Raw genomic sequence first — 22,564 nt, 5'->3', positions numbered from 1 at the left:
CTGCAGCTCCCGGTCCCCTGACTGCCCTCAGTGTGGCTCTGTGTGTGCCGCTGTGGTGGCCAGGTGACTACCAGCCTTCCGGCCCCATGTGCCCCAACCCCGGATTGCTGGAGCCGGGACTCCAGGACGCTTTTAGCTAGGAACTTGTCCGTGAGGACCGAAATTTGGGTTGATTTCGTGTGGGTGATGTCCGTGCTCTGCCCTGATGGCACCGTGGGGACATGAATGCCTTGCCCATCACCGGCCCCATTTCCTATCGGGTGTCTCAGCAGCCTCAGCCCTCGGGAACCCTCCGCAACTTAACGTCTTGGTCATTTCAGCCTTACAAGTGAAAGGCACGAATGTCACCGGCCATTGTGTCAATAAAAGTGGAAAATGTCGCGGTAATGAGCGCTTTTTTTACAGAAATGGAAAGGCTGCTCCTGCCCGGTTTCCGTTACCGGCCCCGCAGGCTCATGCGATGGCCAAGCGGGACGGGGAGCGGGGAAGGGCACCCCGGAGCCGGGCTGGGGAGCACGGGGTGCCCCGGAGGGGGTCTGCTGGACCCCCATGGGATCCTGCTCGAGGAGGAAGAGGCCCTGAGCAGGGCAGCCGTGTTCCCCCCATCCCCTCCAGCCTCCGAGACCCGCCAGCTCGTTCCACGCCACGGCTGCGCGGCGGCTCCCACCGGGGCGTCCCCCGGGCCCCGCACCGGGGAGGGGGATCCCCGCGCTCCGCCCGCAGCACCGGGCGGCCCCCGCCCTCTCCTCCTCCTCCTCCTGCTGCTGCTGCTCGTCCTCCTCCTCCTCCTCTTCCTCCTCTCCCGCGCTGCCCCCCGCGCTCCCGGTGCGGCCCCCCCCGCCCCGCCGCGCCCCGCCCCGGGCGCCCGCCGCCGCCGCCGCCCCCGCCCCCGCCTCCGGAGCGGGCGGGCTGGGCGGGGGGGCCGCACCGTGCCGAGCCGAGCCGTGCCGAGCCGCGCCGAGCCGCCCCCCGCCGCCCCCCGCCCCTCGCCGCGCCGCGCCGCGGAGGATGCTCGGGCCGTGAGCCCGCAGCCGGCAGCCCCGGCGCGGCGCAGCCATGGGCAAGGACCAGGAGCTGGTGCAGGCGGTGAAGGCGGAGGACATCGCGGCCGTGCAGAAGCTGCTGCAGAGGCCCAAGCCCGGCAAAGCCAGTGAGTGCGGCGGCGGCGGGGCCGGGCGGGGGGCGGCGGTGCGGGGGGACACTCGGAGGGGGGGCACACACGGGCACCGGCGTCGCAGCAACGGGCGCGGCGGCTCGGGGCCGCATCCTAGCGCTGCTCCCGGGGCCCGGCCGCGATGCCGCCCTGCCCGCCCCGGAGCATCCCCGGCCCTTCCCCGGCTGCGGCTCGTCGCAGGCGGGCGGGGACCGTAGACGTGCTGAGGACCCCCGGCGGCGCCCCGGGAAGGGCGGGGGGCGCTGCCCGGAGCGGGTCTGAGCGTTCTGGCGGAGCTCGGAGCATCCCTGGGCGCTGCGCGGGTGCGGAGCGCTGCGAAGGGTCCCCTCGCCAGTCCCGGGGCACCCCTGGAGCGGTCGGGTCCGACCGGGCTGCCCTTGCCTTGTACCCAGGAGCAACTCCTGACCCCCCGGGAGCCGGGCCCGGTGCTCCCGGGGGTTTGGGCAGGGTTTGCGGCCGGGCAGCGCCGGGCGCATCTGCGTGTGCGTGCAGCGAGTTTGGCCGGCCGGCGCGGGTGAGCTGCCCGCACACCTCTGCGTGTGTCCGCGCTGCCGCGGGAGCGTGTGCGGCTGTGTTTGGGTGCGTGGGGTGTTTGCGTGGCGGTGTGTACCCTGGCATCTGCGTGTTTGGCTGGGCTGTTGGTGTTTCTCGCTGAGGGGGTGTTTGGATGTCGCTCCGCGGGTATCTCCCGGTGCATCCCTGCGGCTGGGCTGTGCGCGGCTCCGCGGGTGCGTGGCCAGGTGTGAGGCTGCGGGGGCGTGCGTGTGGCTGTGCGTGTGCGTCTCCGGGTGTACGTGTGTGTAGCTCCATGAGTATCTACTCGCTGTAGGATGTAACTGCTCCGTCGAGGCGTTCCGCCCGGGACTGAATAATTCATGGTGCTGATGCAGCCGCAGGTTTCAGGCCTGGTGCCGGGGACGGGCTGGGAGGCCGGGGAGCATCCCTGGGTACGGACAGGGAGCACGGGGAGCACTCGTGTGCCTCTGGTCTCTGGACACACGGTCCCTCGTGGCTGTGCCCACAGCCCCTCTCTCCAGGGCCGGCATTCCCCAAATGTGCAGGACTGGTGAGCTGCCCCTGTCCCTGGTCATGCAGGGCTGTTTCTGGCCAAGCAGGGCCAGCGTGGTGTCCCTGTCCTGGTGCTGAGCAGGGTTGGCATGGCATTCCCCATGTCCCTGCTCTGGCGTTGCATCCACCATGTCCACAGTGCCCCGTGGGGCCAGCACGTGTTTCCCTGTGCCATGGTGTCCCCCATGTCCCCAGTGCCATGCTGCTGTCACTGCTGAGGGACTGTGCAGGGCAAGAAGAACCTCCAGCTCAGAGCCCATTTCAACCCAACCCACTCCAGCTGTTGCTGCTGCCGTGGCCTCTTGGGGCAGCGTGTGGGTATGGGGACAACGCCTGGCCTGTGCCCACACACCCCTCTCCAGTCCCTGCTGGCCTGGGCACACAGCTGGCGTTGCTGTGGCAACAACCAGAGGTGCCTGAGTGCCACCACCTTCTCCTGCATCCCTGTCCTTCCCAGTGCTCTGCTGAGCCCTCTGGATAGCAGGCAGGACAGCCATGGGGGCCAGCAGTGTTCCCTGTGCCAGGATCACAGCTTGGGGACAAGGGACACCCAGTGGGGCTGAGCCTGGTGTTGGGGTTGGATGCTCACCCCATTCCCTTGCTGGGCCGCCCACCTGGTGCCAGTGCAGGGCTTGTCTGGGGCCATTCCCCCACTGGATCCGACTCTCCCACGTGTGCCGTGTGTGGTGATGGGTGCTGTGCTCCCAGCCTGGGGTGCACAAGCACCTCTGACCATGGCAGTGGGGCTGGAGCAGTGCATGGAGTGGGAGAGCACCGAGCAGGGCTGTCCCCACACTGTGCTGTCCCCACACTGTGCTGTCCCCACTCATGCTGTCCACACGTCCCCTCCGAGCTCCGGTCCCACGCATGCCTGCGGCGCTGCGCGGCACCAGCAAGATTTGTAACTTAGCCCTGTTATCTGGGTAATATCCTATTCATGTGGGGTTTAATAAATGAGATTTTAAAAATCCTTGCGTGAATTAGCGCGGGTTGCTATGGTGACATGGGGCCCCGTTCGGTGTGAGTGCGGGTTTGGGGGCCCGGGCCGGCCGCAGCGCGCACCGCGCCTGCTTCCCGGCCATCCATAATTGATGAGGTTGTCTGAAAGTTGCGCAAATCAGATGCAGGGATTTGGCAGCAAACTGTTTCCCTCCCTGTCCCCTCCTTCTCGGTGCTACCTCGAAGAAATGTGGTGACTTGGCGTTTTCCCTTTGGCTCCAGCTCCGTGGGATGGGATGGGATGGGATGGGATGGGATGGGATGGGATGGGATGGGATGGGATGGGATGGGATGGGATGGGATGGGATGGGATGGGAGCACAGGGTGTCTCCAGGAGCACCATGCCCACTGTGCCATCCCTGTCCTGGGCACCTGAGGCTTCAGGTAGTGGGAGATGAGCTGTGCCATGCTGTGCCATGCTGTGCCATGCCAGGATCCACAGTTCCTGGGCTGTGGAGTGTTGGAGCGAGCTGGCTCCTTCCCTGTGAGGCCAGAGCTGCCAGTGGCTCCTCCACGTTGGAAATGGCTCCTGTGTGGTGCTGCCAGTGCTGAGTGTGGGACCTCGAGCCAAGGGTTGGATCCTCTACTCCAGTTTCTCCTCCAGCCAGGCTGGGGGTCTCTGTAAAGCACTTCCAGACACGGCAGCTCCCTGTGGCCAAGGAGATGTCCCGGCACGTGGCCCCACAGTGCCAGGACAAGCTTGGCAGGAGCTGGCTGTGTGGGTGGAACCCAGGGCCATGTCCTGTGGGGCTCTGCTGCCAACCCCATGCCTGGTCCCCAGTGCCATCCTGGTCCCACAGGTTGCCATCAGGACTCGTGTCCTGGTGTGCTGTTGGAGTCTGGGACACCTAGAGCTGGGTTAGCCACAGTGCCTGGCTGGGATCAGGAGTTGGGCACAGAGCTCTGCACCCCCTGTGTCCTGCCACGTCAGGGTAACCCTGGATAACCCAGCCCAGCCTGGCCCCACTGCCCAGGGTGCTGGTGCTGAGGCCTGGGCAGCTCTCAGTGTGTCCCCACTCAGGGCAGGAGAGCAGGAGTGCCCCATTCCTGCACTGCCACTTGTGCAGGGCTCTGCATCCTGCCCTGCACGTCACCTCGGGGCTTGTCCATCACTCCAGGCACAGGTCCTGCCTGCCTAGGAAAGGAGCTCCAAGCTCAGTGATGTCTTTGAGGGGTCCTGCTGTCCCTGGGGAGCCATCCTGGGATGTGAGTGGAGCTGCACTGGCTGGGTGAGGATGTTCCCTCACCGGTGCTCCAGGATTTGGGGACAGTGGGAAGCAGAGCCAGAGCACCTGGGGACATGGGCGCTGGGCAGGGCTCAGCAGCTGCCTGCTGCCCTCCGGTGAGTGCTCCTGCACAGCGGCCAGTTAATTCTGGGTTTTCTTGCCTGCATTTGATTGCATTCATAATCTGCTCTGATAACAGTATTTAATAAAACCGGGCTAATATGGCGCAGTTAGGAAATGTCTTTGACATTTTACAATTCAATTTCCATGCAGTAAAAGGCAGGGCAGATGCAAATCCAATTGTGGTGCAGTGCCCAGGGCACACGTGGCCGGCAGCCACCGGAGCTGCCCGGTTCCCCTGCCCTCTGGGAAAGCAGGAGCCTTCCCTGGGAGGCAGCCACCCGCGATGGCTCCTGCTGCTCCTGGGCACAGGGACTGAGCAGAACCTCCTTGCTGACAGAGAAACCCAGGCAGAGATGAGCTGATGATGCTCACTGGAGTGCTGGAGCCCCTGGGTGCTGCTGGCCTCTGGAGCCATCGTTGCTGGACATCTGGACAGGGGGGAAGGGGCTGTGAGGCCAGATCCTGTGGCCAAAGAGGTGCTGGGACCCCGTGCATCCCCCATCCCGTGGCCAGGCACTGCTCCCACGCCTCCCCGATCCCCTTGGCAGGGATGAAGGGGCGGGATGCCAAGGGGGCGGGCTGGACACGCGGCTGATGCCAGCGAGGGGAGATACCGGAGCATCCCAGGCGTGTCCCCGGCACGGGCTGTGCTCCCAGCCCTGCTGACAGGCAGGGTGCTGTCAGGGCCCAGCAGCTCCGGCTGCTCCCAGACCCATCCACGTGTCAGCGGGTCCCTCATAAACTTCTCGGGGTTTGCAGCCCGCGGGTGAAGCCTCGCTCCCAGCAGGACTTGGCAGGCGGGTGTGGGCTGCTGTGTGCCAAATTCCCTCCCAGAGGGGCACGATTGCTCAGCCTGGGGTGGTTTCTTATTATTTTACATTTTTTGCCCCGTGGCTGGGCTGAGCTGTGTGTGCAAAGCCTCCCATGCCCCCCTGGACACAGCCCCCGTGTCCGGACTGGCCGCAGGGTCCCTGTCCCTGCTGGCCACTGCCATCGAGGAGCAGCAGGGCTGCGGGCCGGCGGCTCCGTTCCCAGCTTCCTCACTGGCCTGGATTTCCTCTCAGCAGTCCCAAATTCACCTGGCTTGACACCAAGCAGCCCTTTGGCAGCCCCTCGTGGGGCTCTCCCCCGGCTGCCAGCTCTGGCTGCTTGCTGCCCCTGTGCTGGGGGGTGACACCGTGGGGGACATGGCAGGGCCAGGCTGCACCCAAGGGTGACAGTGCTGGCCCCGAGCAGGTCTGAGTGCTGTGGGTGCCCTGAGCTTCTCTCCACAGCCTCCCAGTCACTGCCAGCCCATCGTGGTTTCCAGTAGCCAGGCTGGCGTCTGGCTCCTCTCCTTCCCTCTGCACTCTGTTTAACCCTTCCTTCCCCTCCCCAGCAGCTGGGAATGGCTGTGGTCAGTCCCCTGCCCATCTCGCTGTGGTCAGTCCCCTGCCCATCTTGCTGTGGTCAGTCCCCTGCCCATCTCACTGTGGTCAGTCCCCTGCCCGTCTCGTTGTGGTCAGTCCCCTGCCCATCTCGCTGTGGTCAGTCCCCTGCCCATCTCGCTGTGGTCAGTCCCCTGCCCATCTCGCTGTGGTCAGTCCCCTGCCCATCTCGCTGTGCCCAGGTGCCCCCAGCCCCTTCCCACTCCCCACGTGCAGCAGCAGTGCCTGGGGATGGCAGCTCTGTGGGGCTGTGCCAGGGTCTGCGTGGCTCCCAAAGCAAAGTGGGTGCTCAGTGCACACATTCCTGGGCTCATGGCACTGGGAGCTGTGGCAGTGCTGGTGGGGTGAGTGCTGGAGAGGAGCACCCAGCTCTTGGGTGATACCTGAGCTTGTTTCCCACAGCACTGCCTGTCCTGGTGCTGCTGCTGGGTGCTGGGTGCTGGGAATGGTGCTCAGCACTGTTGGGAGAATGCTGGAGATCAAATTTGCTGATATTTAACGACTCTTGCTGGTCCTGCTCCCATGGGTGAGGGAAACGTGTTGGGAAGCAAAACTCAGGAGTACCTGCATGGACACTGCTGTTCTGTCACTGCTTTGTGTCCTGTCCCTGGCCAAGTGTCCTGCAGGTCACCGAGCCATCGTGCAGTGCTGATGTCACCTCTGCCCTGGCTCACCATGCTGTCCCACATCTGGGGCACACAGGACTTGCCCCCTCTGGCTCTCCTCTTCCCAGAGGGATGGGACCAGTGCAGTGCCACCCCTGGGCTGGCTCACTGTGACGGGCTGAGAGGGATCTTTAAGCTCTAATGAAATGTTAATAGTATTTTCCAACTCAATACCGGAGTAGAAAATGAGGTGTTTAATGCCGGGCTCTGCAGCGACAGGAGCAATCAGCCTGAGAAATGGGAAGCTGGGATGCAGAGCTCGGCCTGACAGCCCCGTGCTGCCGGGACTGCTCCGCTGATGGATGGGTACCGGTGCTGGTACGAGCCATCCGTGGGGCAGCACGGCGCTGGGAGGGCAGGGGAGAGCGGCTGGATGGCAGTGCCAGCTCTGCCCGCCTCTCCTTGGGTGTCCCCACCAAGGTCACTGCCGCCCGCCCGGGGAGCACCGAGCAGATGGAGGTGGCTGCGGGGCTGGGGTGCCCAGGGGCACAGCGGGATGAAGAGACCCCAGCGCTGTGCCCTGGTATGATCTGTGTCAGCTGGAGACGGACCAAGCTGGAAATGGTGCCCAAGCAGCCACCACGGGCTCATCTTCGGGAGCTCGGGTGGCTGCGTGCTCCGCCCTCGTGTGCCCCTCCGCATCCCTGTGCATCCATCCATCCATCCCTGTGCATCCATCCCCATGCATCCATCCCCGTGCATCCATCCCCGTGCATCCATCCCCGGCCACGCGTGGACATCCGTGTGCGTGCGTGTCCATCGAGTGCCCCGTGTGCCCGCGGCCTCTCCGCTGCCTCCTGCCCGTGGGGCCGGCCCTGGGCACGGCCGGCTCGTGGCGGCAGCAGCCGCTGATCCCTTCCAGATGTGGCTGCCGGAGCCGCCTCCTCGAGAGGCCCCGCGGGTTCCGCGGCCGCGGGAGCCGCTGGAGCAGAGACAAAGCAGCGGCTGCCCGGCTCCTGCATTGCAGCTGGGCTGTTTACGGCAGGCGCGCTCCTCGCAGCCCTGCAGCTCCGCAGCAGCCCCGCTCCCCGTGTGCGCTCAGCGTCTGCCTGAGACTCGCTCCTGCTCGGCCCTGCACCGCCCCTGCCAGCCCCTCGCTGTGCCTGCCGTGCTGGGCACACTGGGGACACTGGGGACACTGGGGATATTGGGGATTCTGGGGACACTGGGCACACTAGGGATACTGGGGATGCTGGGGATACTGGGGACTCTGGGGACACTGTGACTGGTCCTGCAAGCACTGTGCCTCCCCTGTAGTGCTACCAGCCCTCCGGGAGCAGCTCCCAGTGCTCCTGGATGATGCACAGCTGCACATCCACCCACCCTGGTGGTCACTGGCACACCGCTGAGCTGCCCATGCCTGTGCCCACCCTGCCCTTCCATTCCTGCCGGGAAGCAGAAGGCGGGCACAGTGCAGCGGCCGTGGATGAGGACAAACGATGGCTTTGAAGACATCACATTAAAATAGAGCCCGGGGCCGGTTCTGCCGCCATTGGGAGCTCAGAGCGGCGCTGCAGCAGCTCCCGGTGATGGATCTGGGCCGCCTGCACACAGATGTGCACACGTGTGCACACAGAGCTCACTAAGAGCTGATCTGGGCCGCCTGCACACAGATGTGCACACGTGTGCACACAGAGCTCACTAAGAGCTGATCTGGGCCGCCTGCACACAGATGTGCACACGTGTGCTCACAGGGCACACCAGGAGCTGATCTGGGCTGATCTGGGCCGCCTGCACACAGATGTGCACACGTGTGCACATAGAGCTCACTAAGAGCTGATCTGGGCTGCCTGCACACAGATGTGCACACAGATGTGCTCACAGGGCACTCCAGAAGCTCCCACCACTTCCCAGTGCTGCTGCACCGTGCTGGGAGGCAGGTGATCACTGCCGTGTCTTGGTTAATGATGCTTTAAGGTGCACAAAGCTCCTGGTACCCGCCCTGCAGCCAGTGTGGATAGGGTCCATTCTCCCAGGGATCCCTGGCCCCACAGAGAGGGGGTGAGGAAGGGGAGGAGCTGGGGAGGATGAGGATGAGGATGAGGATGAGGATGAGGATGAGGATGAGGATGAGGATGAGGATGAGGATGAGGATGAGGATGAGGATGAGGATGAGGATGGGGCAGGGCAGGACGGTCTCTGCCCCAGGGTGGAGGTGAGCAGTGTGTGTTCACCTCTCTCTGCTCCCGTGTCCCAAGGAGAGGCAGTGCCAGCCGTGCTGGGATGGATGGATGGATGGATGGATGGATGGATGGATGGATGGATGGATGGACGGACGGACAGGCAGACACAGGTGACAGTGTCCCTGAGCAGCCCCATCCCCGTCCCTGCCATACCAGCCTCGCTGTGCCAGCAGTGGCTCCTTCCAGCCAGGGTGATTACTGAAAATTACCTGTTTGCCACAGGCTGGCAATTAGGGCCCCTGTAAGCGACACCAACATTCATTTCCGCGGAGACGAGTGTGGGCGTGCGGCTGGCACCGGGCACGGCGGGCGGCTGCGACGCTCGGTGCTGGTCCCACGGAGCTGAGCACACCTTGTGTCCCACCTGTGGGGCACAGGCAGCACCTCCCTGCGCTGCACAAGCTCCTGCCCGTCCCTGCTGCCACTTTCCTGCATTCTTGGGTGCTCTGGGCTGAGACACCAGGGAGCTCCAGGTGGTACTCGGGGGGTTGGGGGGCTGGGACTGCCCCAAAGGAGTCTGGCTGATGCTGTGTGGTTTGGCCTGGCTCCACGGTACCACAAAGGTCAGGTGAGGATACAGGGAGTACAGAGAGGGAATGGGGATCTCCACAGTAGCTGCTGGTGGGTTCTGGGTGCCCTGGACATCTCCAGTCCTGGTGGGTTGGCTCAGCCCTGGCTACACCCACGTCCCCTGTCCTCACCTGCTCCAGCAGCCCACAGGGCCAACCCCACGCCATCCCACGGGACTGAAAAGTTTCCTTTTTGTAAAAATAAAAGCATCACAGTGGAGTCCCTGCTGCCTCTTGAAAGCTGCATTTAAGCTGCTTCCTGCAGCCCCAGGGGACAGCACTGCGTGGTGACTCAGGCTGCCAGAGCCCAGCCAGCCTCCAGTGCAGATTTCACCACTCCCCGGAGAAAGCTCTGCCAGGGATGGGCATCCGGAGCACCTGCACATGTGCTGGGCACAATGGTGGCATCCCCTGAAAGTGCCTTGGGATTTGGGGAATGGCTGGTGATGGGCAGGGGGCACACAGCTGTGATGGGCAGTAGTGATGGGCAGTGGACATCCAGCTGTGGTGGACACTGAGAGGTCCAGCTGTGGTGAGAGGTGTACGTCCAGCTCTGACAGGTAGTGGACATCCAGCTGTGGTGGACTCTGGGGTGTCCAACTGTGGTGGGCAATAGTTACCCAGTTGTGCTCTGTACTGCTCTGCAACGGCTCCATCCCATCGCAGCCACCTTTTAGCCCCAGGCAATCCCTTCCCGTGTACAACGAGCTTCCCGGTGCATTATTTATACAGTCCAGATCGATCGGAAGATGATAACGGCTTCATTAGCATCTGAACATCGCGCCGGCCTCAGCGCCTGACACGACCTTGGCTGCAGGAGTACAAGCTTTTCCCTGTCAGGACCAGCTCCCCGATGTCACCGTCATCACCAGACCCAGCCGGGGCTGCTGTGGCTGCCTCGGTGGGGTCCCCACATGCCGCTGTGGGACCCCATCCTCGCAGCGAGGAATGAGACGCCCCCATGCCAGGGCTCCTCGTGCAGTGCCCGTTGTTTTCGCGGCGCTCGTTAGCAGGGATATAATTAAGAGCAGCTATTTTGGATGCTTCCTTTATCCGGCAGCTCCCAGCGATGCCGCTGCAGGATCCTCCCCCTTGTCTCTGAAATAGGCGCTTGTCTTGAATGTCTTCCCTGTGGATATTCGCTGCTTGTGGGGTCCTGTTGTGTTTGAGGGGGGGGCACACGCAGGCATCCGACTGCCCGCGTGAGCTGGGGAGTGGGGAAGCAGCAGGGATGGGGCTGGAGGGACGTGGGATCACTGCAGAGGGGTGATGGAAGGGATGGCGAGCAGGATTTTGGGGGGGTTCTCCTGGCTCATCCACTGCCGCCATGCTGGGGAGGGGGCAGCAATGCTTTCCCCTCATTAAGGAGATGTTGATTTAGCGGAGGCTGGAGCCATCTGCTTGGAGCAGCCGCCTGCTCCGCGCCGGGGGGAGCTGGGTGAGGATGTGCTTCGTCAGCGGGGGCTTGGCCAGGAGCCCCCGCGCCCCGGCCGGGCATCGATCGCTGCTGGCGCTGCGCTGGCTGCAGACGCAGGGGCTGGCGCATGAGCAGGGAGAGGGTGCTGGGAAGGGAGAGGAGCCCCCTGAGGAGTCCCACCATGCGGGGCCAGGACCTTGGACACATGTGCAGGGAAGGGATGGGGCAGCCGGGCACGGGGATTTCACTGCCAGGTGCATTGGGGTGCCCAGAGCTGTACTGGCCACTGGGGTCTCGTCATGGCATACACCGGCCCTGTGGGCACAGACATCTCCATGCAGCGTGTTCTGGGGTACCTGGAGCAGTGGTGGGCACAGGGATCACCCCATGGCACCTACTGGGATTCCTGCTTGGCCATGGGGGTGTGCACAGCAGTGCCCAGAGCAGTGTTTGGGCACGGGGGTCTCCTCATGGCACCTCCAGGCTGCCCAAAGCAGCTGCCAGGCACAGTGCCAGGAGCTGAGGTGATGAGTGGCTGGGCCCTGGGGTTGGGCAGAGAGGGACTCCGTGCCCAGGCCCTGCACGTGCCAGTGGCTCGTGTGTCCCCTGTCCTGCAGTGCCCGCCGGGGCCGTGGCTGCTGCGGGGCCAGCGCGTGGCAGGGCCGGCGAGGAGCTCACTGCGCACAGAGTGCCAGGCTCAACCCAAGCGTGCATTCAGCTCCTGCAATGGCCGTGTTTAAGTGAAGGCATCTCTGGGAGTGGTGGCAGGGCCGCTCCCCGCGGCGGTGTTTGCTCTGGCAGGCGCTGTTTAGAGCTGGTGTCCATGGCAGACGCTGCAGATCCCAGTGCACACCGGAGCCACGGGGGACAGCTGGACCTGGTGGTGCCAGGCCCTACGTGTGTCCCCCTTTCCCGGGGCTGGCATCGTTGTGCTGCCCCAGGGTGTTTGTGGGGTGCAAACTGCTCTGAGAGCCATGGAAACAGGGGAGCCCTGTGATCCCAATGGCACAGCCATCACCTGAGTGGCCTATTGGGCACCAAGAGGGGACACTGGGGGGTCCCAAGGGTGGTGGTGGGGCTCAGGTTGTGTGAGCAACAGTGCCTTCCTGATGGCATGTGGTTCTGCACGGAGAGGGCAAGGTGATGGCTGCAGGTGCTCCGTGGTCCCTGCCACCCCTTCCAGCAGAGAGGGCAGCCAGGAAGACACTGGGTGCTCGCTGGCAGCGTGGCCATGAAGAAGCTCTGCTCTCCTCCCCACCATGCCCATGTCCTTTTGTAGCCGGTATCTTTAATTGGAAGCACTCAGATCCCTTCCTTCTTTCTCCCTCATTAGTAGAAGAGTTTTCCTTGTACTTCCCAGCAATTAATGAGCTCTCCTGGCTCTTGTTGCCCCCAGACAGGCTGCAAATCCCACTTTGGACCTGGTGACCAGGGCACCCATCCTTCTCCCCTGCTCTGGGTTTGTCTGAGCCCCAAGCTGGGCTGCATGCTCCAGCTGCCTTCGGCATGCTGACGGCCACTTCCAGAGCTTTAAGGAAAGTCAAACCACTGCATGGCTGGAAGTCACTGACTAAGCACTTGGCACGGGCAGTGATGGAAGTGCTAAACAGATTTTGGCAGCCGCAGCCTCTCCTGCAGGTGCAGGGAGGAAAAATTTGCCGCTGTGGTGTGTTGGGGCGATGGTGGTTTGGTGATGCCGAGGGTGACATGTGCCTGGGGATCACCAACAGCATCACCACTGCACCCTGACTCCTGAGCATCGCCCCATCCCAGCGAGGGGCTGGGATCAGGCCGTGGGAAAGGCCGGGCACTGCAGAGCTGCTGACAGCGTCCGTCCATCTGCAAGGACCCATCGCGGAGCGGGGCCCGTCTCGGGGCCGGAGGTGGCAGCCAGAGCCGGGCACGGTGCCGCTCCTGCGCCCACCGGCTCCCTTTGTCCCCTGGCCCTTTGCCTCCCTGGGGGCAGCTCGGCCCCTTCTCCTGGGAGCTGGTTCTTGGCGCGGGGCGGCAGCGGAAGCGGCGCTGGGCTCCTCTCCACCGCAGCTGAATGGAACCTTTGTTGGGGACGCTGGCGGCAGCACGGGGCTGGCGGGGACTGGGTCAGTGCCGGTGTCACAGGGGCTCTGCCCACCACTGATGTCCAGTTCTTCCCAGGGGAACGTGGGGATGCTATGGCAGGGGTGGGATTTGGGGCTTTCTGTGGTGTTCCTGTCCCTCCCTGCACCCTGGGGACCCCCTGGTGTCCCCATCCCTCTCTGGACACCCTGCAGTGCCCGCTCTCATCCCACATGAGGCACTGCATTTGGGAGGAGAGCCTGGGGCCCTGGTGGCTGCAGGGTGGTTGCTGTGGCTGACAGAACCTGTCCTCTGCAGCTCTCACCTGTCTCACCGGGCTGTGTCAGCATTAGCAAATGTCCTGCGGCTCGGAGAGTCAGACAGCCCTGGAGTGCAGGACAGAGCCAGCACTGGGTGCCAGAGCCTCTGTCCTGGCCACTCCTGGCCCATCTGTGCTGCCTGGGCAGGGCAGGGCTGGCTCAGCCTGGCACTCCCCAGGTTTGAGGGTCAGGGCTGGACACAGCCGCCCTTCCTGCTGCTCCTGGGCTGTGGCACAGCCACTGTGTCCCATAACTCAATAAACACGGGGACACTGGCAAGGGGACGGGGTAGAGGGGGAGAGAGCAAGGTCAAGGAGCACAGGGAGTGTCTCTCTGGCCCCACATTCCCCTTCCCTGCCTGAAGCAGCCCTTTCCAGCCAGCTTCTCCCAGCAAGAGCTTGTCCCTGGCTTTGCCCATTCTCAAGTGACTTTGCCAATTCTCCCTGCCAGGCCATGAAGCCTTTGGGTCCTCTCCCAAGGACTCAGGGCTGTGTTGGAGCTGTGCTCGCTGTGCTGGGCTCAGGGGCTGCTGTGTGGGTTCCCCACCTGGGGCTCTGCCCACCCTGCTGGGTGCTGCTCCCTCCCTCCTCTTCCTTCCCCTCCTGCTCCGGCTCCCGCTGTGGGAAGAGCAGCTCACTGGAAAGCCTGAGTGGCATTTTTCGGGTAAATCTTATGTAAATCTGGCTCCATCCTTCCTCGTGCTGCTAATTGGATTGCCCTGGCGCGGTTTAATTTCCCAGAAGCGTGGGGAGGGCGGTGCTGGGGGGGCTGGGGGTGCAGGGGAACGTGCTGAGCTGGGGCCGTTCTGGAGCCAGGGGGGAACCCCAGGAAAACCAGGGGAGAATGGGCAGAACCTGGTGCTAGGAGGGGCCCCCAGGCTCTGCCACCTTCAGCAGGGACCCCCACCCTGAGCATCCTGCCTGCAGGTTCAGCAGCCTCACACAGCACCTGTGGAGCTGCAGGGAGTCCCAGCCTTGGTGGGAAGGGAAACCTGGAGCTGCCACCATCACCTCCCTGGTGTGCCCAGTGTCCCTGCTCCAGCCACCTCCTCTAACACCCTGTCCCCTTCCCTCCCTTCCAGAGCTCCTTGGATCGGCAAAGAAAGTCAATGTCAACTTCCAGGACACGGATGGGTGAGTGGAGCCCCGAGTGGGTGTGGGTGCTGTGGGGTGTGTGCCGTGGGTGCTGTGAGCAGGGGGTGCACCTTCTGTGTGTCTGTGTGGCAATGCCAGGCTCTCCCAGCCTCCAGCTGCAGTCTCAGAGCTCTGGCCCCCATTAGCCCATGTGGCTGAGCCCTGCCTGCACCCAGAGCAGCCATCAGCACCAGAGCAGGGCTGTGCCCCACATCCCAGCACACTTTTCCCAGCCCCGTGGGGCTCTGCAGGAGCTGGGCAGGGATCAGCGCTGTGGGGCGCCGGCTGGGAGAGCCGTGACCCCGCCAGGCACCGGCTCCACAGCCGCTTCCAACGGCGCAAAGGGGCCGCAGCTCACCCCTGCTAATCACACTAATGAGGCTGCAGGGGGGCAGCCGGGGGAGCGCTGCTTGTGGGGCTGCCCTGGATCCCTCCACGCTGTGATCCTGCTTGTTCCCTGGGGATGGCTCTGCTCTGGAAATGCCAGAGAGCAGCAGTTGGTCAGGAATGGGAAGCCATGCCCTGGGGACAGATGGCCACGGTATCCCAGGTCCCTCCTCATCCTCGTCACCAGGGTGGTGGCAGTGGGCATCCCCTGGTACGTGCCAGCTCATCGCTGTGCTGGGTGTAGGGACATCAGCTCAGGGGCCACCTGGTGCTCTGCAGAGCCACAGGAGAGCTGAACATCAGGGCAGGGCTGGGGAGCTGCAGGGCCCTGCTCATGTCCTGCTTCTGAAAGGCTCAGGGGCTGTGGAAGCAAAAGGGGAGCAACCTCCAGGCTCCAGCGCTGCTCCTGGAAAGGATCCCCTGGGAAGGCACTGGGCTTCAGCTGGGGTGTGCTCTGCTCTGTGAGAGCTCAGCCAGCCCTGTGCCTCAGTTTCCCCATCCCTGCAGAGCTGGCTGGGGGTGCTGTGGCCCAGCCCTGTGCTGGTGTCCCCGTGCTGGCCCCAGGGCCAGTGCCCTGCTCGTGGCCGAGGTGCCCGGCCGGGCCGTGAGGCGCCCGAGGGAAGGCCCCGAGGCAGCCCTGGGGAAGGCTGCGATTTGCACCATCTTGAGCGGATCTGAGCAGGGCGCTGGAGCGGAAAATGTTGACATTTCCCAGGCAGACGTTGGGGATCAGCCTCCTGTGCCGGCTGTCTGCTCACATCGCCGCTCCCCGCCGGGGATCGCGGGCGGCAGCTCCGGGGGACGCGGCGGCTGCAGCGTGCTCCCCACAGGGACGTGTCCCCCTCAGGGACAGGGGGGTTGTTACCCCACACCAGCCCCTCAGGGCCCAGCGTGTCCTGGGGGCTCTGCAGGTGACACCGGGGTGGCCCTGGGCATGGCTGTGCATGGCCAGGCCCGGAGCAGCGTTGCGATGGGTGCCAGCGCAGTCGCACCGAGGATGCCACTGCCGAGAGCACAAGTAGGTCAGCTCCTGGCCTGCTTCCCAGGCGGGAGCTCCAGCTCCGGGAGCTGTGAGAGCAGAGCGGGTGCGGGGCCCGGGGCTTTCCCCAGCCCACAGCCCGGCCCGGCGCTGGGCGAGGGCAGCGCTGCCATCTGTGCTCATGGCCGTGCTGCTGGGGGAAATGGGTCAGTGGGGAGGGGGCTCCCCGGCACCCCGACCCTCAGTGGGACACCCCTGTGCCTGCTCTGCCCAACACCTCCACACCTGTGGGGTCTCAGCATTCCCATTCTTGCCCCAAAAGCTCGCAGAGGGGTGTGGGAGTGGCTTTCCTGGGGACACGCACACGTGGAGGGCAGAGAGGTGCCCTGGGGTGCTGCAGAGGTGCAGGTTTGAAGCTGTGGTGCTGGACAGGGGTGGCAGGGCTATGGAGGGGACAGGCCTGTGACCCCTGACACCACTCCTGTCCCCAGGTTCTCGGCTCTGCACCATGCAGCACTTAACGGCAACACAGAGCTCATCTCGCTGCTGCTGGAGGCACAGGCTGCCGTGGACATCAAGGACAACAAAGGCGAGTCCCCAGCCCCCTGCCCCGTGCCCCCCAGCAGGCACACAGAAGGATCATTCATGGCTTCTTGCCCCTGCAGGCATGCGGCCCCTGCACTACGCGGCTTGGCAGGGCAAGAAGGAGCCCATGAAGATGGTGCTGAAGGCAGGCTCCTCTGTGAACATCCCTTCGGACGAGGGACAGATCCCCCTGCACCTGGCGGCACAGCACGGGCACTACGACGTGGTACGGAGCGGCTCGGGGCTGGGGAGGGTGGTGCCGCCCCTCCACCCCCGCCCTCACCGCGTCGGGGTCTTGCTTGTCCCCAGTCGGAGATGCTCCTGCAGCACCAGTCCAACCCCTGCATCATGGACAACTCGGGGAAGACGCCCCTGGACCTGGCATGCGAGTTTGGCCGGGTCGGGGTAAGTCCTTGCAGGGATGGGTGTCCCCAGAGGAGCACTGGGAGGGGACGGGGGTGCTGGAGGGGCACAGGGATGGCCAGCGCTGGGGATGTGCAGTGCCAACACCGCTGGCAGGAGGGGAGGTGGGGCCGGGGAGCCGCCCTTGCAGCCCTGCTCCGTCTGTGTTTGCTGAGCCAGGTGGTCCAACTGCTCCTGAACAGCAACATGTGCGCGGCTCTGCTGGAGCCCAAACCGGGGGACACCACCGACCCCAACGGCACCAGCCCCCTGCACCTGGCCGCCAAGAACGGCCACATCGACATCATCCGGTGGGTGCCGTGGGCAGGGGTGGCACTGCCAGTGTCCCCCCGTGCCCCGCTGACCCCGCTGTGCCCCCGCAGGCTCCTGCTGCAGGCTGGCATCGACATCAACCGGCAGACCAAGGCGGGCACGGCGCTGCACGAGGCCGCTCTCTGCGGCAAAACGGACGTGGTGCGGCTGCTGCTGGATGTAAGGGCCCCCCTCGGCACCCCCAGATGCCCCCAGGCACCCCCAACCCAGCCAGGGGCTGTGGGGAGGGGTGACCCCACAGCTGGGGGCTCAGGGCAGCCGGTGCAGCTCTCGCAGGGAGCAGAGCTGAGTGTCCTGGAGGGGATGCACCAAGGGGTGAGGGTCACAAGGGGGGTACACACGAAGGTCTGAGAGCTGTGCCCTCCAGCTGTTGGTCTCCTGGTGGCCTAGGGAGTCCCAGGGGTGGCAGGATGGGGACCAGCCTCCTCCCAATCCCTCTCGGTGCCATTGCAGAGCGGGATCAACGCCCACGTCAGGAACACCTACAACCAGACGGCTCTGGACATCGTCAACCAGTTCACCACCAGCCAGGCCAGCAAGGAGATCAAGCAGATGCTGCGGGGTAGGGGGTTGGAGGGCACACAGCGGCCGTGCTGGCACGAGGGACGCCGGGCTGGGGGTGCCAACCCCCGCGGGGTGAGCGGCTGGTGACGCTCCCGTTCTGTCCCCAGACGCCTCCGCAGCTCTGCAGGTCCGGGCCATCAAGGATTATTGCAACAACTACGACCTGACCAGCCTCAACGTGAAAGCCGGGGATGTCATCACCGTGAGTGTGGCCGGGGGGGCCGGGGACAGCCCGGTGTCGGTGCTGGCCCCCGGCCCGGCCCCTGACCCGGCCCCTCCCGCAGGTGCTGGAGCAGCACGCCGACGGGCGCTGGAAGGGCTGCATCCACGACAACCGCACCGGCAACGACCGCGTGGGATATTTCCCCTCCAGCCTCGTGGAGGCCATAAGCAAACGAACAGGCAAATAATCCCCCCCTGCACCCCCAGCCCTGGGGAGCCCCGGCGTGGTTTGGTGGGGAGCGGGGTGCTGGGTGAGGATGAAGTAGGGCGATGCTCCTCGTGCATGTGGGGTCGGTGTCCCTGCCGTGAATGGGGACAGTGCCTGTGAGTGTGGGGTCAGCGTCCTCATGGTGCCTGTGGGGCCGGCATTCCCACCGAGTGTGCAGGAGCCGTGTTCCCGTCGTGTCTGTGGGGTCGGTGCCCGTGTGGTGCTGGGGGTTGGTGCTGGCAGCCCTGGGGTGTTTGAGGGTCAGCCCTCCGTGTTCGAGGGTCAGCCCTGCGTGTTCAAGGGTCAGCCCTGGGCTGTTCCAGGGTCAGCTCTGGCTGCCCTTGGGCTGGGGGAGGCGTTTGAGGTGCCTGGAGTTTGGTGCATGAGGTAACCCAGGGGTGTCACTGTGGTTTGGGGGGATGCACACAGCAGTGGGGTTGCAGGAGGTGCTGCTCAGGGCTGGGCACCAGTGCCAGGGAGGTGATACTGCCACACAGAGACTGAATTTGCATCCAGGGGCCGTCTCAGGGATTGGCCCCTGCTCCCCTGCCCTGTGGCTGCCTGTCCCTGTCCCCATTCCCATCGTCATCCCTTCAGGCTCATGGTGGGGTGTGCAGCCCTGGGCTGTGCCCTCTGCCAGGAGTGTCCCAATGGGGCTGGTGCCTCTGCAGGCAGCGTTCACATCAACCATCTCACCCCACTCCCGGGAGCGGGTCCCGGGGCAGCCACACCATGGGGACATGGGCAGGGAATGGTGGCACTTGAACAATATCTCAAGGGAGTGGCAGCACAAGTGGCTGCCGGGCAATCCACAGCGGCCCTGGAGGCGCCGGGTGCTGGACAGGCAGGGACAGAGCCACCCTCCAGGTGTGGGTTGTGTACTAGAGATGCCATCCATGGCTCCTGGGCTGTGCTCCCTGGCCCCTGGGCTGTGCTCCCTGGCTCCTGGGCAGTGCTCCCTGGCTCCTGGGCTGTGCTCTCTGGCTCCTGGGCTGTGCTCCCTGGCTCCTGGGCAGTGCTCCCTGGCTCCTGGGCTGTGCTCCGTGGCTCCTGGGCTGTGCTCCCTGGCTCCTGGGCTGTGCTCCCTGGCTCCTGGGCTGCAGCTGGCCCGTAGCAGTGCTAGCCAGGCTCTGGGGCTCTGTAGCTGCTCCGCTGGCTGCAGTGGGGCAGCAGTGTGCTGTGCAGGCTCTGTGCCATGGCTCAGCCAGCCGGACACAGGGGTACCACTGCTGCGGCCCCAGCCCAGCCCTGCCTGCAGCCCCACTCCCCTGGGGTGGCTCTGGGGGAGCAGGACCCTGGTGGCCTGGCTGGGACACACCCAGGAGCTGGGCATGGGGCTGTCCCAGTGTCCGTGGGGCTGTCCCAGTGTCCGTGGGGCTGTCCCAGTGTCCGTGTGAGAGCCGTGGGATGTGTCCGTGTGTCCGTACTGCACCGGGCTGTGCGTGCTGAGCTCCTGCTGCTACTCCTCGGCTCGGCTCCGCATCGGTTGGGTCTCGGTTCTGGCTTCTCCACATCCCTTTGGTCGCTTTTTTTATTTGCTCCCTTTTCCCCCACTTTCTTTTCTTTCATTTTATTTTTTTTTCTTTTTAATTTTTTTTTTTGGCGGCGCTGAGCGTGTCTCTATTATTTTGATTCTTTTCATTTTGTCTCTTGTTATGTTTTATTATCAGGTTCATGGGAGACTGTAACAATCCCCCAACACTTCCAAAAGATCCCGCTCCCGGCTTACGGGGCTGCTGTGCTAAACGGTGACGCCTCGTCCCATCCGTTCCATTCCCTGCCTCCACCTCCACCTCCACCACCACATTCCCATCAGACTCTTTTCAGTTCCTTTGGCTATCACAGGCTCTCCCCTAGCAGTGCCGACGAGCCGCGTTACGGACAAGGTAGTTCACCGCTCGCTTCGTGCTCTCCATGGATTTTCCTTTCTTTTCCTTTGAAGCGTGTGTCGTTCTCTCTCTGCTCGGCCTGTCCCCCTCAGGGGGGCTGCAGGGTGTGTGTGTGTGTGCATGCAGCGTGTGCATGCGCCTGCATGCCTGCAGTGGGGGGCACACGGGTGGCACACCGGTGCCATCGCTGCCTCGCAAACCCGCTCCAGCGCCGCTGTGTGCCCAGGGCACAGCCCAGCCTCCCCACCCCGCTGTCCCCACGCTCCTGGCTGGGTGTGTGGGCACCCCCAAAGCACTCACAGCCCTGTGCCAGGGCAGGGTTGGCAGCTCTGTGCCACAGCTCTGTGCCACAGGGACCCTGTGCCAACAGAGCCTCCCTGCAGGGCCCAGCTCTGAGCGGGTCATGCTGAGCTGGAAGGGGCTGTGGCACTGGGGGCTGTCCCAGGGGATGTTCTTGGGGCTGGCTCAGCCCAGCTGGACCCTGGGGACCATCCAGGACACAGGAGGTGATGGATGCTGCAGGTCTGTGCGTCGAGGAGCAGGGGGACTGCAGGGGTGCAGTCCTGGGGCCAGGGGTGTTTGCACATGCCCTGGTGGCAGCAGCTAAGGAGGTCGTGTTGGGGAGCACTGGGTGGCAGTGCTGGCACTGGGGACAAGGGAGCACTTCTGTTTCCTCAAGGTTTTCTCTCCTGGAAGGGTCACACGGAGCTGCACAAGCCCAGGCTCCTCTTGGTGTGACTGACGATGGCATGTGCAGCTCAGGGATGTCCCAGCCACATTTGGTGGGGCCATTTGTCCCCTGCTGTGCTCCTGTAGTGACTTTATCACCTTGTACCACCTGTCCCCTGCTATGGTTGGTGCTGTCGGAGTGAGCAGCTCCATGAACAGAACTGGCCTGGTTGGCAGTGGGGTGACAATGTCCCACAGCTGGTGGCAGGGTGGCAGTAGCCCATGGCTGGCAGTGAGGTGGTGACAGCCCATGGCTGGTGGCAGGGTGGCAGTGCCCCGTGGCTGGCAGGACAGTGGTGGAGCCACAGTGTGGCCGTGGCAGCACCGGCCTTGTAGGGCTGTTGTCCATCTCATCTGGTGCTGTTTTCCCCCCTGGGCTCAGAGCTGGGTGTCCCTGGTGCAAGTGGGACCTGGCAGAGGTGGCCAGCACAGCGAGCTGGTGAGGGGCTGTGCACAGGGGTGACCTTCAAGCTGTGCTCCAGAGAGGGCCAGGTCCATCCACTGTGTCCCCTGTGTGTCACCAGGGTGTCAGCACACGGTGCCTGTCCCTGCATGGTCCCAGTGTCCCCCCTGTTGGGTGCAGGGACATGGCCAGCACTGCCTGGGACAGGGGACAGTGGGGTGGGGACTCTGTTCCCCCCTGCTTGAGTTTGTCCAGCTCCCTTTGCTCTCTGCACTGGGTCATGTCCCCATCCTGTCCTGTGAAGGGATGACACGGTCCCTGTCCCTTGTCCAGGCTCAGCCCGGGCACTGGAACACCCTGGGTCTGTCCCTGGCAGCAGTGAGGGGATGCTCTCACAACAGGGACCCAGGGCTGGTCACTGTCACCTCTGCCAGCTCAGGGTGGGACAGGGCCCTAGGATGGCTGTGGCATCCCTGGGCACGGACACAGCCGGGGTCCCCACACCTCCCCTGTGGGGCCGTTCCTACGTGCAGCAGTGCCAGTCCCGGGCCGTGCCCACCTGTCCCGTGCCACACCCGTGCGAGCCCGAGCGCAGAGCCCCGCGCCTGACCCCACTCTCTCTGCTCTGCCACCAAGGGTCCCGCGGGGCCGACATGAGCCCGTCCCACCTGTCACCATCGCAGGGCGGATCGGCCACGCCCGCCCCCACCGAGGAGATCTGGGTGCTGCGGAAACCCTTCGCAGGTACGGCGAGCCCGGGACGCGGAGCCAGGACGGGGCGGTGGCTCCGGCGGGGCACGGCCGCACCGCGGTGTCCCCTCTCGGCGGGGCTCGGAGCCCTGACAGCCTCTCCTCTCCGTGCAGGTGGTGACCGCAGCAGCCTGGGCAGCACGGGCAGCGTGGCCTCTGCGCGCAGCTCGGGGAGCGGGCAGAGCGCGGGCAGCGGGGCGCACGCCCTGCACGCCGGCTCCGAAGGTGTCAAGGTAAGGCGAGCCCCGAGGCGGCCGTGCCAGCTGCTGTTGGCTGCAGTCCCGCAGCGTTTGCTGCCTGTCCTGGCCTCAGCTGGGACCGGCCTTGACCAGGCTGTGCAGCCTCAGCGATACGCTGTGTGCCACCAGCTGCGCTGTCACTGACGGTGGCCACCAGCGTGTCCCCTCCACCTGGCCCCTGAGTGCTGCCTGGCCTGGGCTCAGCCCCCGGCAAAACATTCCACAGGTCCATGCCAGGCTGCTGTGCCGTGTCTGTGCTGCCACTCACAGGGGCTTCTGCACTGAGCTCTGCCCTGCCCTGCCCTGCACACGCTGCTGCCACCAGCACGGCACACTGCAAACAGCATGGCACACTGCAAACAGCACCATGCACTGCTGCCACCAGCATGGCACACTGCAAACAGCATGGCACACTGCAAACAGCATGGCACACTGCCACCATGCACTGCTGCCACCAGCATGGCACACTGCAAACAGCATGGCACACTGCAACCATGCACTGCTGCCACCAGCAC

General features: G+C 64.6%; 1 protein-coding gene across 2 annotated transcripts in view; it reads left to right on the top strand.

Annotated features, from left to right (window-relative positions):
• Positions 1-990: 990 nt before the first annotated feature.
• CASKIN1 (CASK interacting protein 1) overlaps positions 991-22,564 on the top strand; it is a 28,209-nt gene continuing 6,635 nt past the window's right edge. The window contains exons 1-13 of one of the 2 annotated variants that reach the window (XM_033074271.1): positions 991-1,150; positions 14,308-14,359; positions 16,217-16,314; positions 16,391-16,536; positions 16,620-16,715; positions 16,893-17,023; positions 17,096-17,204; positions 17,499-17,607; positions 17,717-17,811; positions 17,894-18,011; positions 19,710-19,925; positions 21,697-21,804; positions 21,925-22,043. In XM_033074271.1, coding sequence (XP_032930162.1) covers positions 1,057-1,150; positions 14,308-14,359; positions 16,217-16,314; positions 16,391-16,536; positions 16,620-16,715; positions 16,893-17,023; positions 17,096-17,204; positions 17,499-17,607; positions 17,717-17,811; positions 17,894-18,011; positions 19,710-19,925; positions 21,697-21,804; positions 21,925-22,043 — 1,491 coding nt within the window. In that variant the 5' untranslated portion in view covers positions 991-1,056. The remainder of the gene's footprint in view (positions 1,151-14,307; positions 14,360-16,216; positions 16,315-16,390; positions 16,537-16,619; positions 16,716-16,892; positions 17,024-17,095; positions 17,205-17,498; positions 17,608-17,716; positions 17,812-17,893; positions 18,012-19,709; positions 19,926-21,696; positions 21,805-21,924; positions 22,044-22,564) is intronic. The other variant, XM_033074272.1, reaches the window with a different exon arrangement.

This window comes from Catharus ustulatus, chromosome 16 (genome assembly GCF_009819885.2).
Source record: "Catharus ustulatus isolate bCatUst1 chromosome 16, bCatUst1.pri.v2, whole genome shotgun sequence".
In the NCBI taxonomy this organism is placed as follows: domain Eukaryota; kingdom Metazoa; phylum Chordata; class Aves; order Passeriformes; family Turdidae; genus Catharus; species Catharus ustulatus.
This window is presented reverse-complemented; position numbering and strand designations above follow the sequence as displayed.